This window comes from Oreochromis niloticus, linkage group LG15, assembly GCF_001858045.2.
Source record: "Oreochromis niloticus isolate F11D_XX linkage group LG15, O_niloticus_UMD_NMBU, whole genome shotgun sequence".
In the NCBI taxonomy this organism is placed as follows: domain Eukaryota; kingdom Metazoa; phylum Chordata; class Actinopteri; order Cichliformes; family Cichlidae; genus Oreochromis; species Oreochromis niloticus.
The window spans coordinates 15289715-15307057 of record NC_031980.2 but is presented as its reverse complement, the minus strand read 5'-3'; the positions used below and the strand labels follow the sequence as shown (position 1 = coordinate 15307057).

The 17343-nt window shown below is 39.4% G+C and overlaps 2 protein-coding genes across 23 annotated transcripts in view; one reads left to right on the top strand and one right to left on the bottom strand.

The window, feature by feature from the left end:
- Positions 1–2956, top strand: part of ptprk (protein tyrosine phosphatase receptor type K) — a 103949-nt gene extending 100993 nt beyond the window's left edge. For all 21 annotated transcript variants that reach the window (XM_019346084.2, XM_019346085.2, XM_019346086.2 and 18 more), the window contains one exon: positions 42–2956. In XM_019346084.2, the coding sequence (XP_019201629.1) occupies positions 42–95 (54 nt within the window). In that variant the 3' untranslated portion in view covers positions 96–2956. The remainder of the gene's footprint in view (positions 1–41) is intronic.
- A 1247-nt stretch (positions 2957–4203) lies between these two features.
- Positions 4204–17343, bottom strand: part of LOC100710580 (disks large-associated protein 2) — a 106771-nt gene continuing 93631 nt past the window's right edge. For both annotated transcript variants that reach the window (XM_019346265.2, XM_019346268.2), the window contains 5 exons: positions 16539–16624; positions 16046–16452; positions 15644–15735; positions 14098–14250; positions 4204–12361 (listed from right to left, as the gene is read on the bottom strand). In XM_019346265.2, the coding sequence (XP_019201810.1) occupies positions 12146–12361; positions 14098–14250; positions 15644–15735; positions 16046–16452; positions 16539–16624 (954 nt within the window). In that variant the 3' untranslated portion in view covers positions 4204–12145. The remainder of the gene's footprint in view (positions 12362–14097; positions 14251–15643; positions 15736–16045; positions 16453–16538; positions 16625–17343) is intronic.

Below are 17343 nucleotides of genomic sequence, written 5' to 3'. Positions count from 1 at the left end.
TGCATATGTTTATTTAAGGGTGTATGTGTGTCTGTTTGCAGGAACAGTATCGGTTCTGCTACGACCTGGCATTGGAGTTCATCGAGTCGTCCTAAGTGAAGGACAGAAGAGCAGAATGAGGAGAAGAAGAGTCGGAGAACATCTGTTCACATCTTGTGTGTTTTATCCTTTGCTTTGCTTGGTCTCGATCCCCTTTGTGGCGGCCGTCGTGTAGCATCCATCTTGCGTCTCTACAAAAGGCGCGAGCGAAACGGGCTCCTTGTACATGTTAAACAAAGGGAAATGCTTAGACTTTTAACAGGAAATGCGATGGAGAGGAGGAGATGTTACTCCTTTCACTCCTTTCTGCTTATTGTACAGCTTTTTGAGTGCCAGCGGGCCCCTGTATGCTTCGGGCCCCATTTAAAACATTTAGCCTCTCACCACAGCCACCTCCCATGGACTTGATGCTTTGTGCTGTTTCAGCTGCAGTACTTCCTGTCTACTGTAGATGTCTCTCTCTCTCGCTTGCTCGCTCCCTTGCAAGCAGCTTTTGATAAACTGCAAGTTAAAGTTTTCAGTGGCCCGACATTCCTGCTCTCATGCTAATTTCTGACTAATTTAACTGTATTGGGCATCTCATCATGGTGATATTTGTAGTATATACAGCCAATACTTTTGTATGAGAGCAAGTGAACAACTGAAAGTTAAAGTCCGGAGAAACTCTGTGAATGGTTCTGTTTCTGCTCCGCACACCTTTCAAATGACTTTAGCAAACACTGAGTCAGTACATTATTATGAACGAGTATGAACCTATTTACATTGGTTACACGCAGTTTGTTATTTTTAGAAAACAGAAAAAAATAATAATAATTTTGCCCTTATTAAATAAAGTAAAAACAAGACTGTGAATCAAGACCAGGAAACAAAAGAAAAACAGGAAGTTTACATCGGGATTATTAGGCTTTTAGATTTTTTTTTATAATATTCATTTAGCTGCAACTTGACAAATGTTATGTTATGCTTTTTGTTTTAAAACGTGTGTTATGTATCACTTTTTCTTTTGTAGTATCATGTACCTATCTACTGGTTAGACTTTTGCAGTCTGCATTGTACATTAGACTGTGACATTAGCCGAATCATGTTCTTTTCAGGGCTGGGCCCAATGCACTTTCAATTCAGCCTGTACATAAATGGAAAAACAAACAAACTGCAATTATAAAGAGATTTTGGACATGGCAAAAAATCTTCCTATTTGCCCATAGAAAAGACTGAAATTACACATCCTTTGATGGCAAGATTAACTGACAGTTTCCATTTACAGTATGGCTTGAATGGAATTGGAAGTGACCTGACCCCAGGCTTCATTTGTTTTGTGCACTGGTGGCCAACACTTTTCTCTTTATTGTAATATTATTATTTTGTAGCTGATGTTTCTTCATAAGCCAAAGACTTTGTGTAAATATGTCTATATGGATAAAGCACATTGTTTGTATTTATTGTTTGTTTACTTGCATTGCTTGTAAGAACAATCATTTTCCATTCCATGTTTGCCCACCAGCGTTTCTTAAACCGCACACGGGGACGCAAAATGGGCTGCAAGTCTGTTTCCTCTGGAGTCTTGAGAGTATTAGTGTGATTTATCGAGACCCGTAATGGGTCCCAAGGTAACAGATTACATCTGCCCAATTTGGGTCCATGAAGAAGAGTTTAAGAACCCCTGATTGAAGCTGTATATTAAAGCTTTAGAAGTAGTTTTTCAGTATTTAGGTGGAATTCAGTAGTATTGTCTTTGTTTTCACTTCTTGAATCTCTGTGATGTTACTGTGGTTTATTTGTGTATGAGCCCATTGCGCTGTCTGTGGTCAGTAGAAATTCAGTGCATTTATATGCACAGAGTATTTTGGATAATAGCGCCTATCCCTCTTAACGTCTTAGTCGGGATAAGCTGTTTATCTTCATCCTCGTATCCTGCTCACCATTATCCCTGGATACACACTGACTCAGTGATGCAAAAACAGGCTTAGTGAGTGAAACATGCAGGACTGTGATACAAAAAAATTTATTGTGCCTAATCATTTGAATTTTCTTGTCGCTACAAGCATTTTTACAGCATCTTAGATCGCACCCAGGGCTTTGTTGAATGCGTTCTCATGAACGAACAGTGTTCTGAATACCTTTTGGACCATGATTCATTGTGTTTTTACTCATCAGAATGCTTCTTTGTGAGGCTTTACAAGCTTACAGAATATCAGATGTATTTCTGTTTGTGAACAAACTGAGTCAGAAAAAAAGAACTTTATTGTAAATAACATGTCAGATGTTCCACTTTGATGGAGCAAGAGCAGCCCTACTCATGACGATGTTATTGTAAATAGAGTGCTCTAAAAGGCTCTATTGTTGGGTGAACAGTAGAGATTTAGATAATGGATGCAATGTCAGAACATTTGTTCTGGTGTAGATAAAAAAGATACAGATTGTACTCTTGTTTTGGAGGATTCAAATTCAAGTATTGACAGATGGTGTTTTAAAAAGATATATATCGTTTTCACTGAATACAGAACATTAGTCTGTAGGTGGAACATCAGCCTTCAGTTTTGTTACTTCTGATTTTTGGTCTGATCCAAAGAAGGGAGAGAGAAGAGCATGGTGTAATAGTAATCCAGTCATATTTTATGTTTAGCGACAATGGATTTTGCTACATGCATAAATCAGTGAGAGCAGAACGTGAACACAATATGTAAAGCCTCTTAACTACACACTTAAAGGAAAACTAAGAAACAAATCTTCTTAAGAGGCCAATGACTCCTCCTCTTTAAATCTGAAATAATGGCCCTGAAGAGTAGTGAATGAAGCTGGCGTCTGGATGAGAGGCCAGTCTGACTATAGAGTTGATATTCATGGTTCATAATTATTCTTGTCTGTAATGTTTGGCTTATTTGCTGTAATAAAGACCACTTCTTTAATTAAAAGTGAAGTGTTTGGAGAGTTGTTGTATTTATTCAACCATTATCAGCTTCTGATACATTCAGACCAACCTGAAGACATTTCATTTATTACCTTTAAAGCTACCTATGTGCTTATAGTCCCCCTGCACACCGTCCATTTTGATTAGCCCTGTTTGATGACTACACTCTTCCTGAATATAAAACAGAAACTTGGCTACTGTGACATCACCCGTTGTACTGCTTTGTTAGAAGGCTGCATACATAAATTGTATGCAGTAAATTGAACATACACATACCCGCTAATTAGTTATAAGAAACAGACTAATAAAATGATGAAAAATGAATAAAATAATTGAATTTTGTTCATCAAAACTGACGCACAAACTTCTTGGACCACAAAGCAGGCCATATTATTTGTTCCACAATAATGTCAAGAGGTCCAGTTTCTTGTTGGGACGTTGGTCAACGTGGCCAACTCAAATATCCAAATGGAGGAGTTAACTTATCATAATACACAAAACTCAGCTGTGCACCCAGTTCTCATTCTTTTGTTTGTTTGTTTTCCAAGTGATTAAAATTTTATGCTGTACAGTCATTTTACCCCAACAGAGACGGCACACTAATCATTGATGAGCTTGAGCTCCTGAAGGCTCATAGCTATACAAGATATTATGATGTTGTCATGTTGCCCATAGCAGCCACTTACCAGTGGGCTAAAATTACTCATTTGTGGCATTTATGGTATTATCATTTTAATTTTATGTCATTTATTTTGATAGTAAGCTGTAGTTTATATCTACAAAAAAACCTGCAGCATTGTTATGTACTAAAAAGAAATAGTGTGGAGTCTATAGGAATTGACATGCATGGCCAGTAGAGGAACTGCAATTTTTGGCACGTTCGACTTTGCTTTATTTTTTTAGCCACTTACTCATGACTTGAGCTTGAATTTGAGTATTTGAAAACTCGTGACTTTTCACTGGATGAACAAAAGACAAAATATGTCAAAATTAAGTCAACTTGGAGCACCATAGGAGGATTTAGTATAAAAACATTCCTTATGTTTACTTTTCAACATCCACCACCCACATTACTTAGCGCTTTGTTCCTTCAATTTCAATATACTTCTTAGATAAAAAAGTTTTATGATTTAAACTAAAGGAACTGCTTGGGCAGCACAGGAACAGGCAGCTACTCATCCCACATGCCTGTGTTACAACTGCACCCTCTCCATCTCATACATATAGAGAGATCTGAAAGCACTCTTACAACTATGCTGTTTTCTTCAAAAAGTTTAATTTGCATAATTATTTACAACAGATGGTTGATAGCAGTACTTAGAAGAGGCAAAGTATACTGAACCACATTGATAAGCAGGGAAATAATAAAATGATATAAACTGTTGAAACTGTTTCGAAACCTTGCATTTAGAAAAGAAAGTTTACAATTCATTTATAGATAAACAAAAGTCTAGAAATGAAATATTCAGCTTAAATTAATCCTACAAACACAAACTGATCTGTAGAATGCTGTAATACTGACCAGCAATGAAACACTAAATAATACATTCATTTTCACTATCCTGCATGCTATCTGAAGAGCTTATAAAATAATGTTGACAAAGAAACATTAAACAACAAAAATATGGTCAAGAGTGGAAAATAGTTCCATTTAAATTAGGCATATATTATATATTTATATATGTATATTTCTGTACAAATACTGAATATTTGGCATTATATTTATCCTCATTATTGATATATCTAACAATTTCAAAATAGTTTTAAGCTAACCACAAACCTTTTTATGCTATGAAATTTTTCTCATGTCACTTTCCAAAAACCCATGAGAGGCCTTTTTTTAAAATGTTTTCTACCCACAGCCACAATACAAGACATTTCTCCACCAAAGGCAAACAAAAGTGATTGCTCTTTCTCCTCATAAAACATGAGACACTAAAAAAAACAAAGAAACCTACAAATGTAAAGAAACTCAACAAAACAAAACCCTATTAGGACAATGTACAAATTTGAAAGTGTCTATATTTAGAGCTGATCAGATGATTTATTATGACTCATACCCATAATACAGATGGGCACTGAGGTTACACTGAAATGAGCAATAAAAACAACCTGAATGACATAAGAGGAAATACGTAACCTTTAAGGCTGCCTTAGACATTCATTATTAGACTGTTTAAGAGAGTTTGATGAAAAGTGCAGTACCACTCTCAAGTTTGTATAGTCCCTATAGAGGAAAACAGGACGACATCCTCCTAGTTTTCCCACTGATTGCATTGATTATTTTTTTTGTATTCGGAGATTGACTACAAGAAGTTGCACTCTTACTCACAATTGACCGCAAGGTGATTGCCAGGCGGGAGGCAGCCCGTCTCCAAACAATTGCAATTTGACTCAGACTGATTGCAGTTATTCTCAGATGGATTGGGGAGGGTTTGCAAACAATTGATGTGAAATTTATAAATACAGAGATAAAAGGTCAGTCTGCACCACTCAGTTAACTCGACTCCCTTGGTTGCATTCTGATTCTGCTCTTATATAAATGCAAGGTTGTTGAGCACCTACATCATTTTGGATTTAAATCAATGTTCTGAGTGATCTCTGAATGGATAAGGTGAATCTGAATTTACAGATCATGGTAAGAGATTAGCAATTTTAGCTATTTTGTGGCAGTTGCAGATAGGTAGCATGAAGGTAGCAGATAGCTTATCTTAGCATAAAGACTGTGGGGAACAGACAATCCATGTCTCTCTAAAGGTCATAAAATCTTAATGCAAGCACCCCTAAAGGCATCTTGTCATATTCCAAACCAACATAGGAAATATTTGTAGTTTGATGTTTTAGTCTATTTTTTCACATGCACAGATTCTTTCCCCTGTTTTGAGTCTATGTGGTCAAGCTAAGCAACTGCTCGCAGCTTCAAAGGAGACACGAATGAAAGTGGTAACGTCAACTTTTCTACATTAAAGTGTATTTCCTCAGTGTCAGACTGGTTGCTGCTGAACCGAAAACCCTACGACTTCCCACAGATGTGTCAGAAATCTAAAGAAGATGATGAAAAGTTATCCCTAATATTTAAATAAGGCTTATTGCTTGAAGAGCAGACACACTCTCACACGTGGGAGCATGACATGAAACGTGCTCAACAGTGACTCGACGGTTGTTTGGCTTGCGACAACAGGGCGAAGCTCTGATGTCATCGAAAGTCACGTGGTTTTACGAGAAGAGAGAGCAAGCAATAGAAAGACATCTTTGCAGTGCAACTGTATCAGAAACAAGGAGAAAAAAAAATTGAATGATATTTTAAATGGAGTCCAAAGAGACTTTAAAGATCCCCAAGATATGAAGAAGGGCAACTCAGGGCGCTATCTTGAGGATATACAATGACACTGCTGTTGTAGTGTGTATGCGTGTGTGCATTTTGATGCTTTTGGTGTTTGCTGATTGTCAGAATAAAACAACAACCAAAAAAAAAAAGCAAATAAAAAAAGCAAATTCAGGAAAAATAAAAGTACAAGGAGAAGCGTTGGTTGATTCAGCACCTATACAGACTTCTCTGAGGTTTATCTTCAGGACAGCTGTTATATGATGTCAGGCTAAAATATGGATGCTGTAAAGCATAACAGCTATCTTGAATAGTGACTAAACAGGGAAAAGTGACCCAGGCAAAGTAACTCTGACTCGTCACGTTCACGTGAATCATTTTTAGAGCGTTGCTGAAAGTTAGCCGACTTTCTGTTTACACTATATTATGTTGAAATAAATCCAAAACTAAGTCATGAGGAATGAGCTGTAAAGGATCTGGATGGCGATGACAGCGTGGTGTTTTAGCTCCTGCGGTGCGCAGCTCAATGAACGTGGTGCTTTCGGCGCTCTGTGAACGAAAGATGATCTGCACCAGGGCCTGCAAGCTCTGCCGCCCCACAGAACTACTGCTGCATAGTACACAGGCGTGACAAAGTGTTCCTGTGGAGATCACAACTACTCCTACTAAAACCATGTTTGCTAAAACACTAAACCGTGAGGTAAATAGCTGTAGGTGAGCCTGCCTGTCATTGTATGAAAACACTATTGCACTTTTTTTTTTTTTTTTTTGGCTGGTCAAGTTTTGTCAGTCTCCCGATTCTATAGACGTAAATGCCAAAAATGGCAGAAACATCCCAAGATTACAACATCGCAGCTAGGAGGAATTAAAAGAAAGACCTTATTAAATAAGTCATCTTTTATGATTAGCAGAAATGGATGTGACATACACTCTGACGTGTAGCATTTACACTGTCATATCCACTGGTTCTCTGTAATTTGTGTGTGTTTTTCATCTCATGTCATAAAAATGAGTCACTGTGAATCTTTGTCAAAGAAAATGTGGAAAACAAAATAGCAAATCCTCCTTTGATACCCTCTAGACTGTATTGTGCTGAAGTTTATTACAATAGGACCTCTAAATCAGTCAAATATAAATGTAAATCCATTTGAAATTCTGCAGCCCGAACTAGCCCGGTATCCAGCCCTTTGTAAAGGTATTACGGACAAACTTGCACTCTTAGTGGTGCAGTCCTTTGCAGGTTGCAGTCTTTTTTTTTCCATACTTCAACCCCAAAACATTCACTCAGTCCTATGAGAATCAAACTTTAAGGCACCTGAGGATTTGTCATATACATAGTTGCCAGACTTCTAAGCCCCTCATTGCATGATGGGAAAACTGGGAGACGTGAAAGACAAACATTATGAGTTTCATTGGAAATGGTATGCAAATGAAGGGTAAATGGTACCATGATTACACAATAGCCCTGCATTATTCCACAATAGCACACACTTTAGCTAAATTTTTGACCATGCGTGCCTTTAATGTCACTTACAATATATTATATTAGTGTGCAGAGCGCAGCATCCCTGCGACTCTTGAGGACATCTTTGTTTCTGACGTTAGCCTTTCTGACATGCAGTTGGTGCAAAAACATCCCTCCCATTCATGCCTTGTGGCCGTTACTGATTTCTGTTTATTTTTTTAAGCCATTCTTTTAAGGTGGCGAGTTCAGAAAGTGTCAAAGTCATTTTGTAGATTTTACTCAAGCTTACTGGTTGAAAAGCCTGCAAGCAACAGTAACTCAAAGCTACAAAAGGACAAAAAATGAAAATAAAAAAGCTTCTTTTTAATAGATAGTTCTTTAAATATCATCAAGTACTACATAAGATGGTATCACAGTATTCAGTCTGTGGGAAGTAGACTTGATTTGCATGACTTTCAGTCAGGTGGAAGAGCAGCTGGATTGTTAAAATAACCCATCGACGGTTGTCATAATTCAGAGAAACGGTCGCCAATCATTCCAAGGGCGCAACTTAGGGAGGAACCAGTGAAATAAATGAGGACTTTCATATTTCTAAACCAACAGTATTTTCCCTACAGACCAAAACTGAGTGAAGATGCTAGGGAAATGATATTAGGGATGTAATATTAAAGGATGGAAATGGAGACAGCCCCCCAAAATGAAATAAATGAAGAGCGATGAACAAAATCACCACAGTTCTTAGATTTGGGGGTAATAATTGAGAATATATGTGTTCATTGAAGCGCTTAACCATGTATTATACTGCATACGGCAATGAACGTTAAGATGGTAAATTGTATGAATGATTATAAAGTAAAAGAAATTGTAATATTATGTGAAAAATGGCCAAAATGTTCAAATGCAACCCAAGCAAGGAGGCCAAAGAAAAGGTTTCTGTGCGATAATACGGGCTGGATGAAAACTGCAGCCTGTATAGCATCGATAAATTAAAGACAGACCACACCTTTCCACCAACCAACTGCTCCAAAAAATACTACAGAACTGTATGAATTAAAAAAGAAAAGGCCCAAATAAATGGATATGAATGAAAAAATGATTTCCTCTTTGAAAAGGGGAAAATAAATCTGACCAGTCAGGACATACTGGATCCTCCCTCTTGCAATACACTAAAAGCCATGTGTTATTACTGGCTGTAAATTGTATTGATTCCTCGAAAAGTAAAGCCAAGTCCTTGTCGTCTTTTGGATGAAATTACTGCACCTTCTTCTTTGTTCTACAGTGGGGCACACAGCCTGCAGGGACATATATGTATTTAAATAAACTAAATCACTGGACTCAAATCTGGATGTGAGTAAGAAAGAGCTGGATTGCAGTTTACCTTTATTACTCAGTTTAAATGTGAAACAACTACTTTCAATATATATGTGCCTACTTTAAACCTGCTTTAATTAAATCCTATTTTACTTAATTTCTAATATTCATTCCTGTGTGAAGTGGCTCTACTACGATTTCAGTTTTCACAGATAAGTGTGCGCTTTTCTTTCAGCAATACTTCACACTTCTGTAATAACTGTGAAATACATTTGTGATATCGCAAATTTGATAAAAGCGTAGGAGGATGTAATTCTCTCTGTGTCTCCTGTTATTTTTTCACACCCTGTTTCGTCTTTAAATCAGTCACATTAAGTAGAAAAAAACGATTTGAGATGAGCAAATATACAATAAAAAAGTAAAAGGTTTGAGAGTGACTTCAGCCCTGTCCAATTTTGGAATTTCATCCCCTTTTTTATATTTATTTATTTATTTTTTGCATCATCGGAGGGTGTACATTCACGACTGTTTTGGTTAAGGCCATCTGGTAAGGTAGGGTCTTTCAGCACTGATGTACACCCACAATCCCTCACAACGAGCATGTTTCACTGCCTCCCAGAAGTATTGATGGTACACAGACTGCTCTCCCCTACTGAGTGCCATTCCTGTGGCCATAACAACATTCGTATTCATTAGTTGGGGTTCAGATTGGCAAATGAGGATGAATGGGCATGCATCGCAGGTGTCAGGGAGTATAAAATATGGACGCGTATTATTATGTACTTTCAGCTATAGCAGTATGCCCTTGGCTCAAGGCGGGCATACAGTATTAGATTTTAGCTTGAGGTTGGTGGAATGTCAAAGCCTGTAATCTCTCCCATGCGATAAACAGATATCCCTGACCTCTTTGCATTTTCGAAAGGAAGTTAAGCCATCGCACCTTCTCCTCATTTACATCACTGAGGGCAAGAGCATTGCAAAGATGATCGTTTCTAAAGTCACAATCTACCACAAGTCATCGGAGAGACGGTGGGCACCATATTAATAAATCTCTGTTTAAAAAGTCCTTGAGTGTGTGTGTGTGCGTGCACATAGGACTGGGTAAAGGACAACAGTTTTAGAGTAAAAAGCAGCACCATTTACTATAGTAACTGAATATTGTTAAAGTGTCATTTGCACCTGTCTTTCCTAGACTACGTGAGCAGATCAAAATAAGAACAGAAGGGCTTTCATTATGCGCCACTTGGTAAAAAGGTCAGATGCAGTGAGTTATGAGAAATGGTTTGTTAGCTAAAGAACACCTTTTAGTCATTAGGACAGATACATTGTCAAATCAACCAACAACAGGTTTAACTAGAAATACTAAATGTTTACTGTAGATTGTGACGTTGGTCATATGATAGATACTGCAAGTAGAAGTAAAAGTGTTAGAATTACAATATTTCCTTACGCGATGGCAGTAATGCCATTAAGAAGAAAAAAAATAAACAATATGACAAAAAGGTGCAATTTCTATGACCTATAGAGTAATACTGTATGAAATTCTGTAGTAAATTTTCCATATCTGTCCTTGCAATTCAACTGCAACAATATCGCATGAGCTTCATAAACTACATTTCCCTTGGAAATACAAACATGTATATTATAAGGTGCAAAATGCATTTTTTTTTTTTTGATACAGTCACCTCTTTCGGGCCACGTAAAACTCTGTTTTGTTAATAATTCATATTTGTTCTGCAATGGAAATGCATCCAGCAGCAAATAACCTACATGTCGTAGAATTGTCTAGTCTTGATGAACATGAATGGATGTGGAAATGATGGAGTTTTAGTCTTATATTTAGATCTCAGTCAGCAACACTGGGCAGCAGCTGCAGCATGCCTGATTAAACATGGAAAATTATTGTTGGATCGATATGAAGGGTCCCAAACACCCTATCAAAACTTTTGTTACTCTTCTATCTATTCCAACTTCAAATTTGATGGGAAGCGTTGAAGAACGACTTCCCCTGCATTTCTTTCAGCGGTTACAGATTTTCAGAGGCTCGTCAATTGCGCTAAGTGACATCAATATGGGAAACCACCTCTGCACAGGTTGCTTTAGCCCAAGACCACTGTTGCTGGTGAGAAAAAAGTTGCACTTTTGTGTTTTCTTTTAAATGTGCCAAGTGCTGTATAACATCACCCTCAACACAGTGCGAGAATGGGAACGATGGAAAAGTCTAGTACCCCTTTTCCACCCGCCCAGTCCAGGTGCCTAATCTTCAGCTGGTTCCGTCCATTTCCAAAGAAGCAGAGGTGCCGTGAAATTGCCTGTCCCAAAGCTGGAACCATCGGTGGCTATGGGAGGGGGCTACTGCATTAAATCCACCAATAATTGGCATATGCATATGCGTATCTGTCCACAAAGGCTTTTCTGTTGCTGTGACTTCCATGATGTAGTGGCCGTTTTTTCAGACCTGTCAAAATGTGGGCTGGTTCTCAAAAGGCACCGAGGCAGAACTGGCACTGGCACTGTATAAGTGGAAAAGAGGTATAAGAAAATGCTGGTGTGGAAAACAAAACAAAACATGTGGAGTAGTAAGGATGAATGTTCGTTTTAGGCTTTATAAGCTAATCGTCATGGTGCAAAACTCATGGGGGGAAAAAAAATCCCCTGTGGTCTTAAAACTACACTAAGCAAATTTCTCTTTTAGCCGCTCCAAGTTGCAAAGATGTAACAGATTTTTTATTATCATTAGTATTATTATTTTTTGCTGTTGTTGTTCTTATATTAAATATCCACATCCGTGCATAAACACCATACTATCATCACCAATTCGGCTGGCCCAAGATCACCATTAGCCAAACAAATGACCAAAAAGACGAGAGGGTAATGGTCTGTTGTCCAGTTTTTACTGTTCTGGAGACACTTTTGGTTTCTACAGGTGAAATATTTGCTTAGTGTAGATTCAGTAGAGACAACCCAGGGTATTACAACAGATGGAAACATGGATGAGCAGCGACAATAGTTGACAGCACAAGGGGGCTGAATGTGGCGCCACGTGCTGGTGTCGGGTGGAGGTGCACGAGGGGAGCTGAGGATGAATCCGTGGACCTCAAAGCCGCGTCTGGGCTTCAGGGATGTAGATCTCGATGCTGTCTGCCCTCTCTGTGGCCGAGTTCTGTCTGAAAGAAGCTGCTCTTTTGGCAGCCATGAGGCGTCTGCGGGCTTCCTGTCGCTGGCGGTCCTGAAGGTCCAGAGAGCGTTCCCGCGTCACACCGCCACGCCCCTTGGCTGACCTTTTTGGCAGAGGTGGTGGCCACTTCCGCTCCTTAGGACACAGAATGACATAACAACTGGAAGTTGGTTCACAGTAGGCTTCTTAGTATGTACTAAATAAGATAACAGCCCTCTAACTGATATTTATCATAGTATTCTCTGCTAGGACGTGGAAGTAAACTGTGCAAAGAAAACAGAAACAAAGTCCGATTATAGATTTAAAAAAAATCTAAAAACATGAAAATGTATACTTTTTATTTAGTTTGCTTGTTGTATGTGATTGCATTATGGAAAAACACAAAGGGGTTTCTTATTGAGCTCAGAGTGAGAACTTGTAATTGAGAGTTATGAGGAAAAGGCAATATTAACCAGCAGATAGAAGACTGCCACAGTGGACAAATGTAGAATGAAATTGGGCAGAGATGATAAATGTTGATTAATATGGGGCCAATTAATTAAATGCTTAAAGCACCTTTATTCACTATGAAGACTTGATTTTGGGCTAAATTTGGCTTTAATATATAGACTCTTGGTATCTGAGCAAATTTAATTTGGAAAGAGTCCGGTATCACAGCGTGTTGTCTAACTCGAGAAGAGAAGTCGTTTACACCAACAGCATTGGCTACAAAATGAAAATTCATCAGCAGAATTACTCATTAATTACTCACTGCTGCCGAATGCTTAAAAATGCAAAAATCTGCCTCTTGCGGTCCAAAAGCTGCACAAATACACAAAATCTGGAAACCCATACTGATTGTGTCATCGAAAATCTTCACCTGTGAACATTTAATCGCACTGATACACAGTCTGATTGCAGGGTGAACTTTTCGCGACGGTTTGGGAAGCCGGTGTTGGTTTAAATGGAGCCTGCCTCGAAGGTGAAAAGGCAGAGCATCTGTGTCACCGCTAGGGTTCGGCGTCACAGGGATTGCAATGTGTCTATTAACTGCTGGAGGTAAACAACTCCTTGCAAGCATGAAGATAATTATCCAAGTGCCCTCAAGGATGCTGTCGATCTCTAAAAACACATTACCATTTAAATGTACTTCCAAATGCGGCTCTCTCATCTATGAGCGCCACTCCTGTAAGTGTGCTTTCACTTATGGTGTGGTGAAAGTGCTTTAACTGGATGGTTTAATGACGAAAATGCTTTTTATGTCACCACGATCATTATTCGCGCCTTGGATTTGGTTTTGCATATTTGCTCCTGTGCTTTGTGCGCCTATTGGTGGAAAACTTTTGCTTTATGTTTGTCCGGCGATGTTAGAGCTTTCAAAATAAAAGTGGCTTTGCTCTATCGTGTTCGTGAAAAAGCCAGTAGCTATCCAGTGCAGATGCTGTGATAAAAAGTCAAAGTAATTTGTGTGTTTAAATGCTGTGTGAAAACTGCATGATCTTACTGCCTGTGATTTAGTCTGACATTAAGAAAACTCACACCGAGTGTTTTTTCCCCATTAACATTAGGAGCTGATAAATTTTTCACAACCAACTTGGATGAAATTACTAAAAGCTTAAGAGCCATTCAATTTCACTTTAACACCGTGAACCAGATACTCAGTGATAATATGAAAATCTAAGTCACTTTTAGAGGATGCCACTAGCTTTCTAATCTAACTGGTGCCGCCTCCTTTGTTATGCTTTGTAACCTCCTGCTGGTCCAAGGTCTAAAAATGGAACAGAAATGCTGTTGGTGTAGTTTCCTCTAAAGCTGAGTGAGTTCATCTGAAGCCCATTAAGACTTGTTATTATGAGTGTGTGGAAGCATAGGAAAAGAGCAAATGGTTTAACCTTCTTCTCTGGGCTCTCCACCAGCTGCCACTGGTTGCTCTTGATCTGCTGCAGCTCATCAAACTTGGCAGTGACGTCATCGATGGAAAGCTGCAAAAGGTCCCAGAATCCAGCCAGGTCCTGAGATGTGGGTCTGGGCATGGCACTGGGGTCCTAAAGAGACAGAGGGGCTTATAAAGATGTGCAATCAAATCCAATGTTCAAAAGTCCAGCTTGTTTCTGGGACTTGCTGTTGCTCAAAGCTACACTTGAACATCACCACTTTGACCACTGTGTGGCAGTACAGCACCAACATTGGCTCATGACCTCAGCTGGCAGTTTCTGAGAATTGTTTTGTCTCCATTATTTGCTTAAGCGATTACTGTGATAAACAAGTCGCATATGTGCAGAATTCTGAAGACACTGAAGTAAAGAGATACATATTTACAAAATTTTTATGTTTTTCTTTCTGTCACAGCATTGATTTTGCAGACATGCCTGCCTGAGTGTTTTTCCAGAAAGATTTAGTTTCTGTGTTTGGACACTACTGTAATGTAATTATTATCTAAAGAGATTAAACTTCATGTTAAAGAGAAACCTGGTACAAACTGTTGCTGTATTTCTACATATATACCCATTTGGATGTTGCTTGCAAATCACAGCTCACAAAATTAGGCAGATAGAGCCTCATTACTTCAGACACCACACAGAGAATGAGCGTGCACTGAACATCAAGAAAAGGTCTGTCAAGCCAAACTTCAAAAGCAAATTCAGAGCTTTTTATAGATACAAAATGCAGTTCTTCCTCCATCCAGCAGGTGAAACAGATCCATTCTCTCATTCAGACACGTCTGAAAGCTCAGGGCAATCTAAAGCTTGTCACTACCAATGTTAGACTTAATTCATCATCCTATTATCTGAGGGGAAGGAGGGAGAGAGAGTGGCCCAAAATCATCTAAAGAAGAGCAACACAGTGAGTTAAGAGACAAAAAAACCCCAGCAGAAGGCAGTGAGAGAGGTGATTTCAGCCACCTCCACAAGGTTCTGCATTTCATTTACATTTTTGTTTTAATTATCTACGTTTTATAAATAGGTGATTAAGTTTCAGGCTGCCTCTTTGTGTATCTGCAGAAACATCCCCACTTATGATTCTGCAATCTTTTGATTTATGCTGACTCTGTAAAGTCTGCATTAGAAAAGGTATGAGTTTCCAGCAGACGCGACATGATGGCTAAACAGTGAGACAGCGTGGCAGTCCATTACTAAAACTCTGAGTTCCCATTCAAACTGCTGTCTCTGTGCATTAATGGATAGCCTCAACACAGGTGCTGCTTCCTATTGGAATTCCCCTTTCGTTTACTGCGGGGTCAATAGCTGCAGAGAGACTGCTTCGCTATCGATCTCTGTGGTCTATTTCTGGAAAGCACACAAGTGCAGCGTCAGGCCAAGCGCCTTCTCAAAGCGCTGAGAAAAAGGAGCCAATCAACAAGTTTACCCCTGACCTTTTGCGTGTTTTTGTGCAGCATGTTGAAACAGGGATTTTGTCTGAAAGACATGCAGTACTCACCAGATTCTGCTGGCATAGCCAGTAAAACTGCTGAAACTTTTGAGACATTAATAACTGAGCACTCCCAACTGCACTTCGGATTTTTCCTAGGACTGGACACGTACACAAGCACAGAGAGAAGGAGAAAGAGAGAGTGCTTTATTACAGACAGCTTGGCAAAAGCCAACATGGTGAGCAATATCTTTCGGTCATTCACAAGAATCCAATCTGCTCACAAAATGCCTGTCACGATTCAGTATTCTCATTTTCAATGACAGCTATTACTGAGAATGTTCGGCTTGGCTATACTGCTATAAAGTCTGCAAAAAGAAACATTCAAAGAGTAAATGTCATGAAAGCATTGAAATCACGCAACAAAAGCCCTGGATTTGACAAAAGTGTCCTTTCCATCAGTACACTCACTCTCCTCTGACAGGTCATGCTCCTCTGCCTCCGCCTCCATCTCTTTGCACCATGCTTCCAACCGCTTGGTCTCGTTGTGAAGGAGCTGCATAAACCAGCTGCCGTCCCTGCGGAGGGGGGATACTCGGCCTGTGTCGGTGCTCTCCAGGCTGGGTTCAACCAGCCAGGGTTCAGGCTGTGGGCTGGGTGGCCCACTGGAAGGCCGGTAGTCCTCCCTGTAACTGAAAAGGCCCTGCGTGCGCACCGTACGGATCGCTCCATACTGTGTTGGCGTGCTGGGCTCAGAGTGGCGGCCGAAGGCACCACCGAACTGCAAACCTTTATCCTCCATGGAGGGAAATCCCTCCAACTCCATGTCTGCTTGCACTGCAGTGGTCACACTGTTGGAGCGCTTGAACCTCCCATGCCTACCAGGAACAGCAATGAAATGTAAAGACTCTAACTGAGATGAAAAAAATGCACTCTGACACTTTCCACTTTCTCTGCTACATACCGTTTTTTATCCTCCACCTGGATCCCTATAGAATGGAACTGAGGAAGGCCTTTAGTGTCAGTCTCAGAGTCTGTCACAGTTTCCACCTGATAAATGCAACAAGAGAACAATGAAATTTACAGACACGCCAAAGTACAGATGCACATTTTTAGCACCTAAAAGAAGTTTGACATTGAGATGTTTGTTACATACTGCCAAGTATAATAAACCCAACTTACGTGTAAGAGTAGCTTTACATTATCAGTTTACATTATCACTGATAGATCGGCTGATTCAGATCTGCAGTTTTCTATTTACCACACTGGGCTTGATGGCACTGACTCAGCGTAAGCCTGACTTAAGATTCATTTTACACAATCTAAATGTCAGATGTGCTGTGGGATTTGGTATATCTCTGGCCTACAAAACACCTGCCATAACCCACGGCAACACCACACCATGACTTTCTTGCCATATCTGACCCACACAACATTTGCCAGAACTGTAATTGAGTCATAAATGCCATAAAAGTGCCATATGTAGAACTTATCCCTAGAAATTCCCACAGGTCCCAGAAAAAGTTCAATTTTATCCAGGAGTTTAGCACTTCTTGAGCAACAAACTATGCAATAGAAAATCATCTAGTTTACATTAGAGTCCTGGTAGAGACATTTTCATAGAAAATATGTGGAAAACAGGTTAAAAATAAATACAGTCCACAAAGGAACTCTTGCAATGGAGTGGACTGTGGACACTTGCCTTCAGGGCTAGCTAAGCCAGACAGTACATAAAACAGAGAGCTTCTTTATCTCGCAGCAGACCTCCT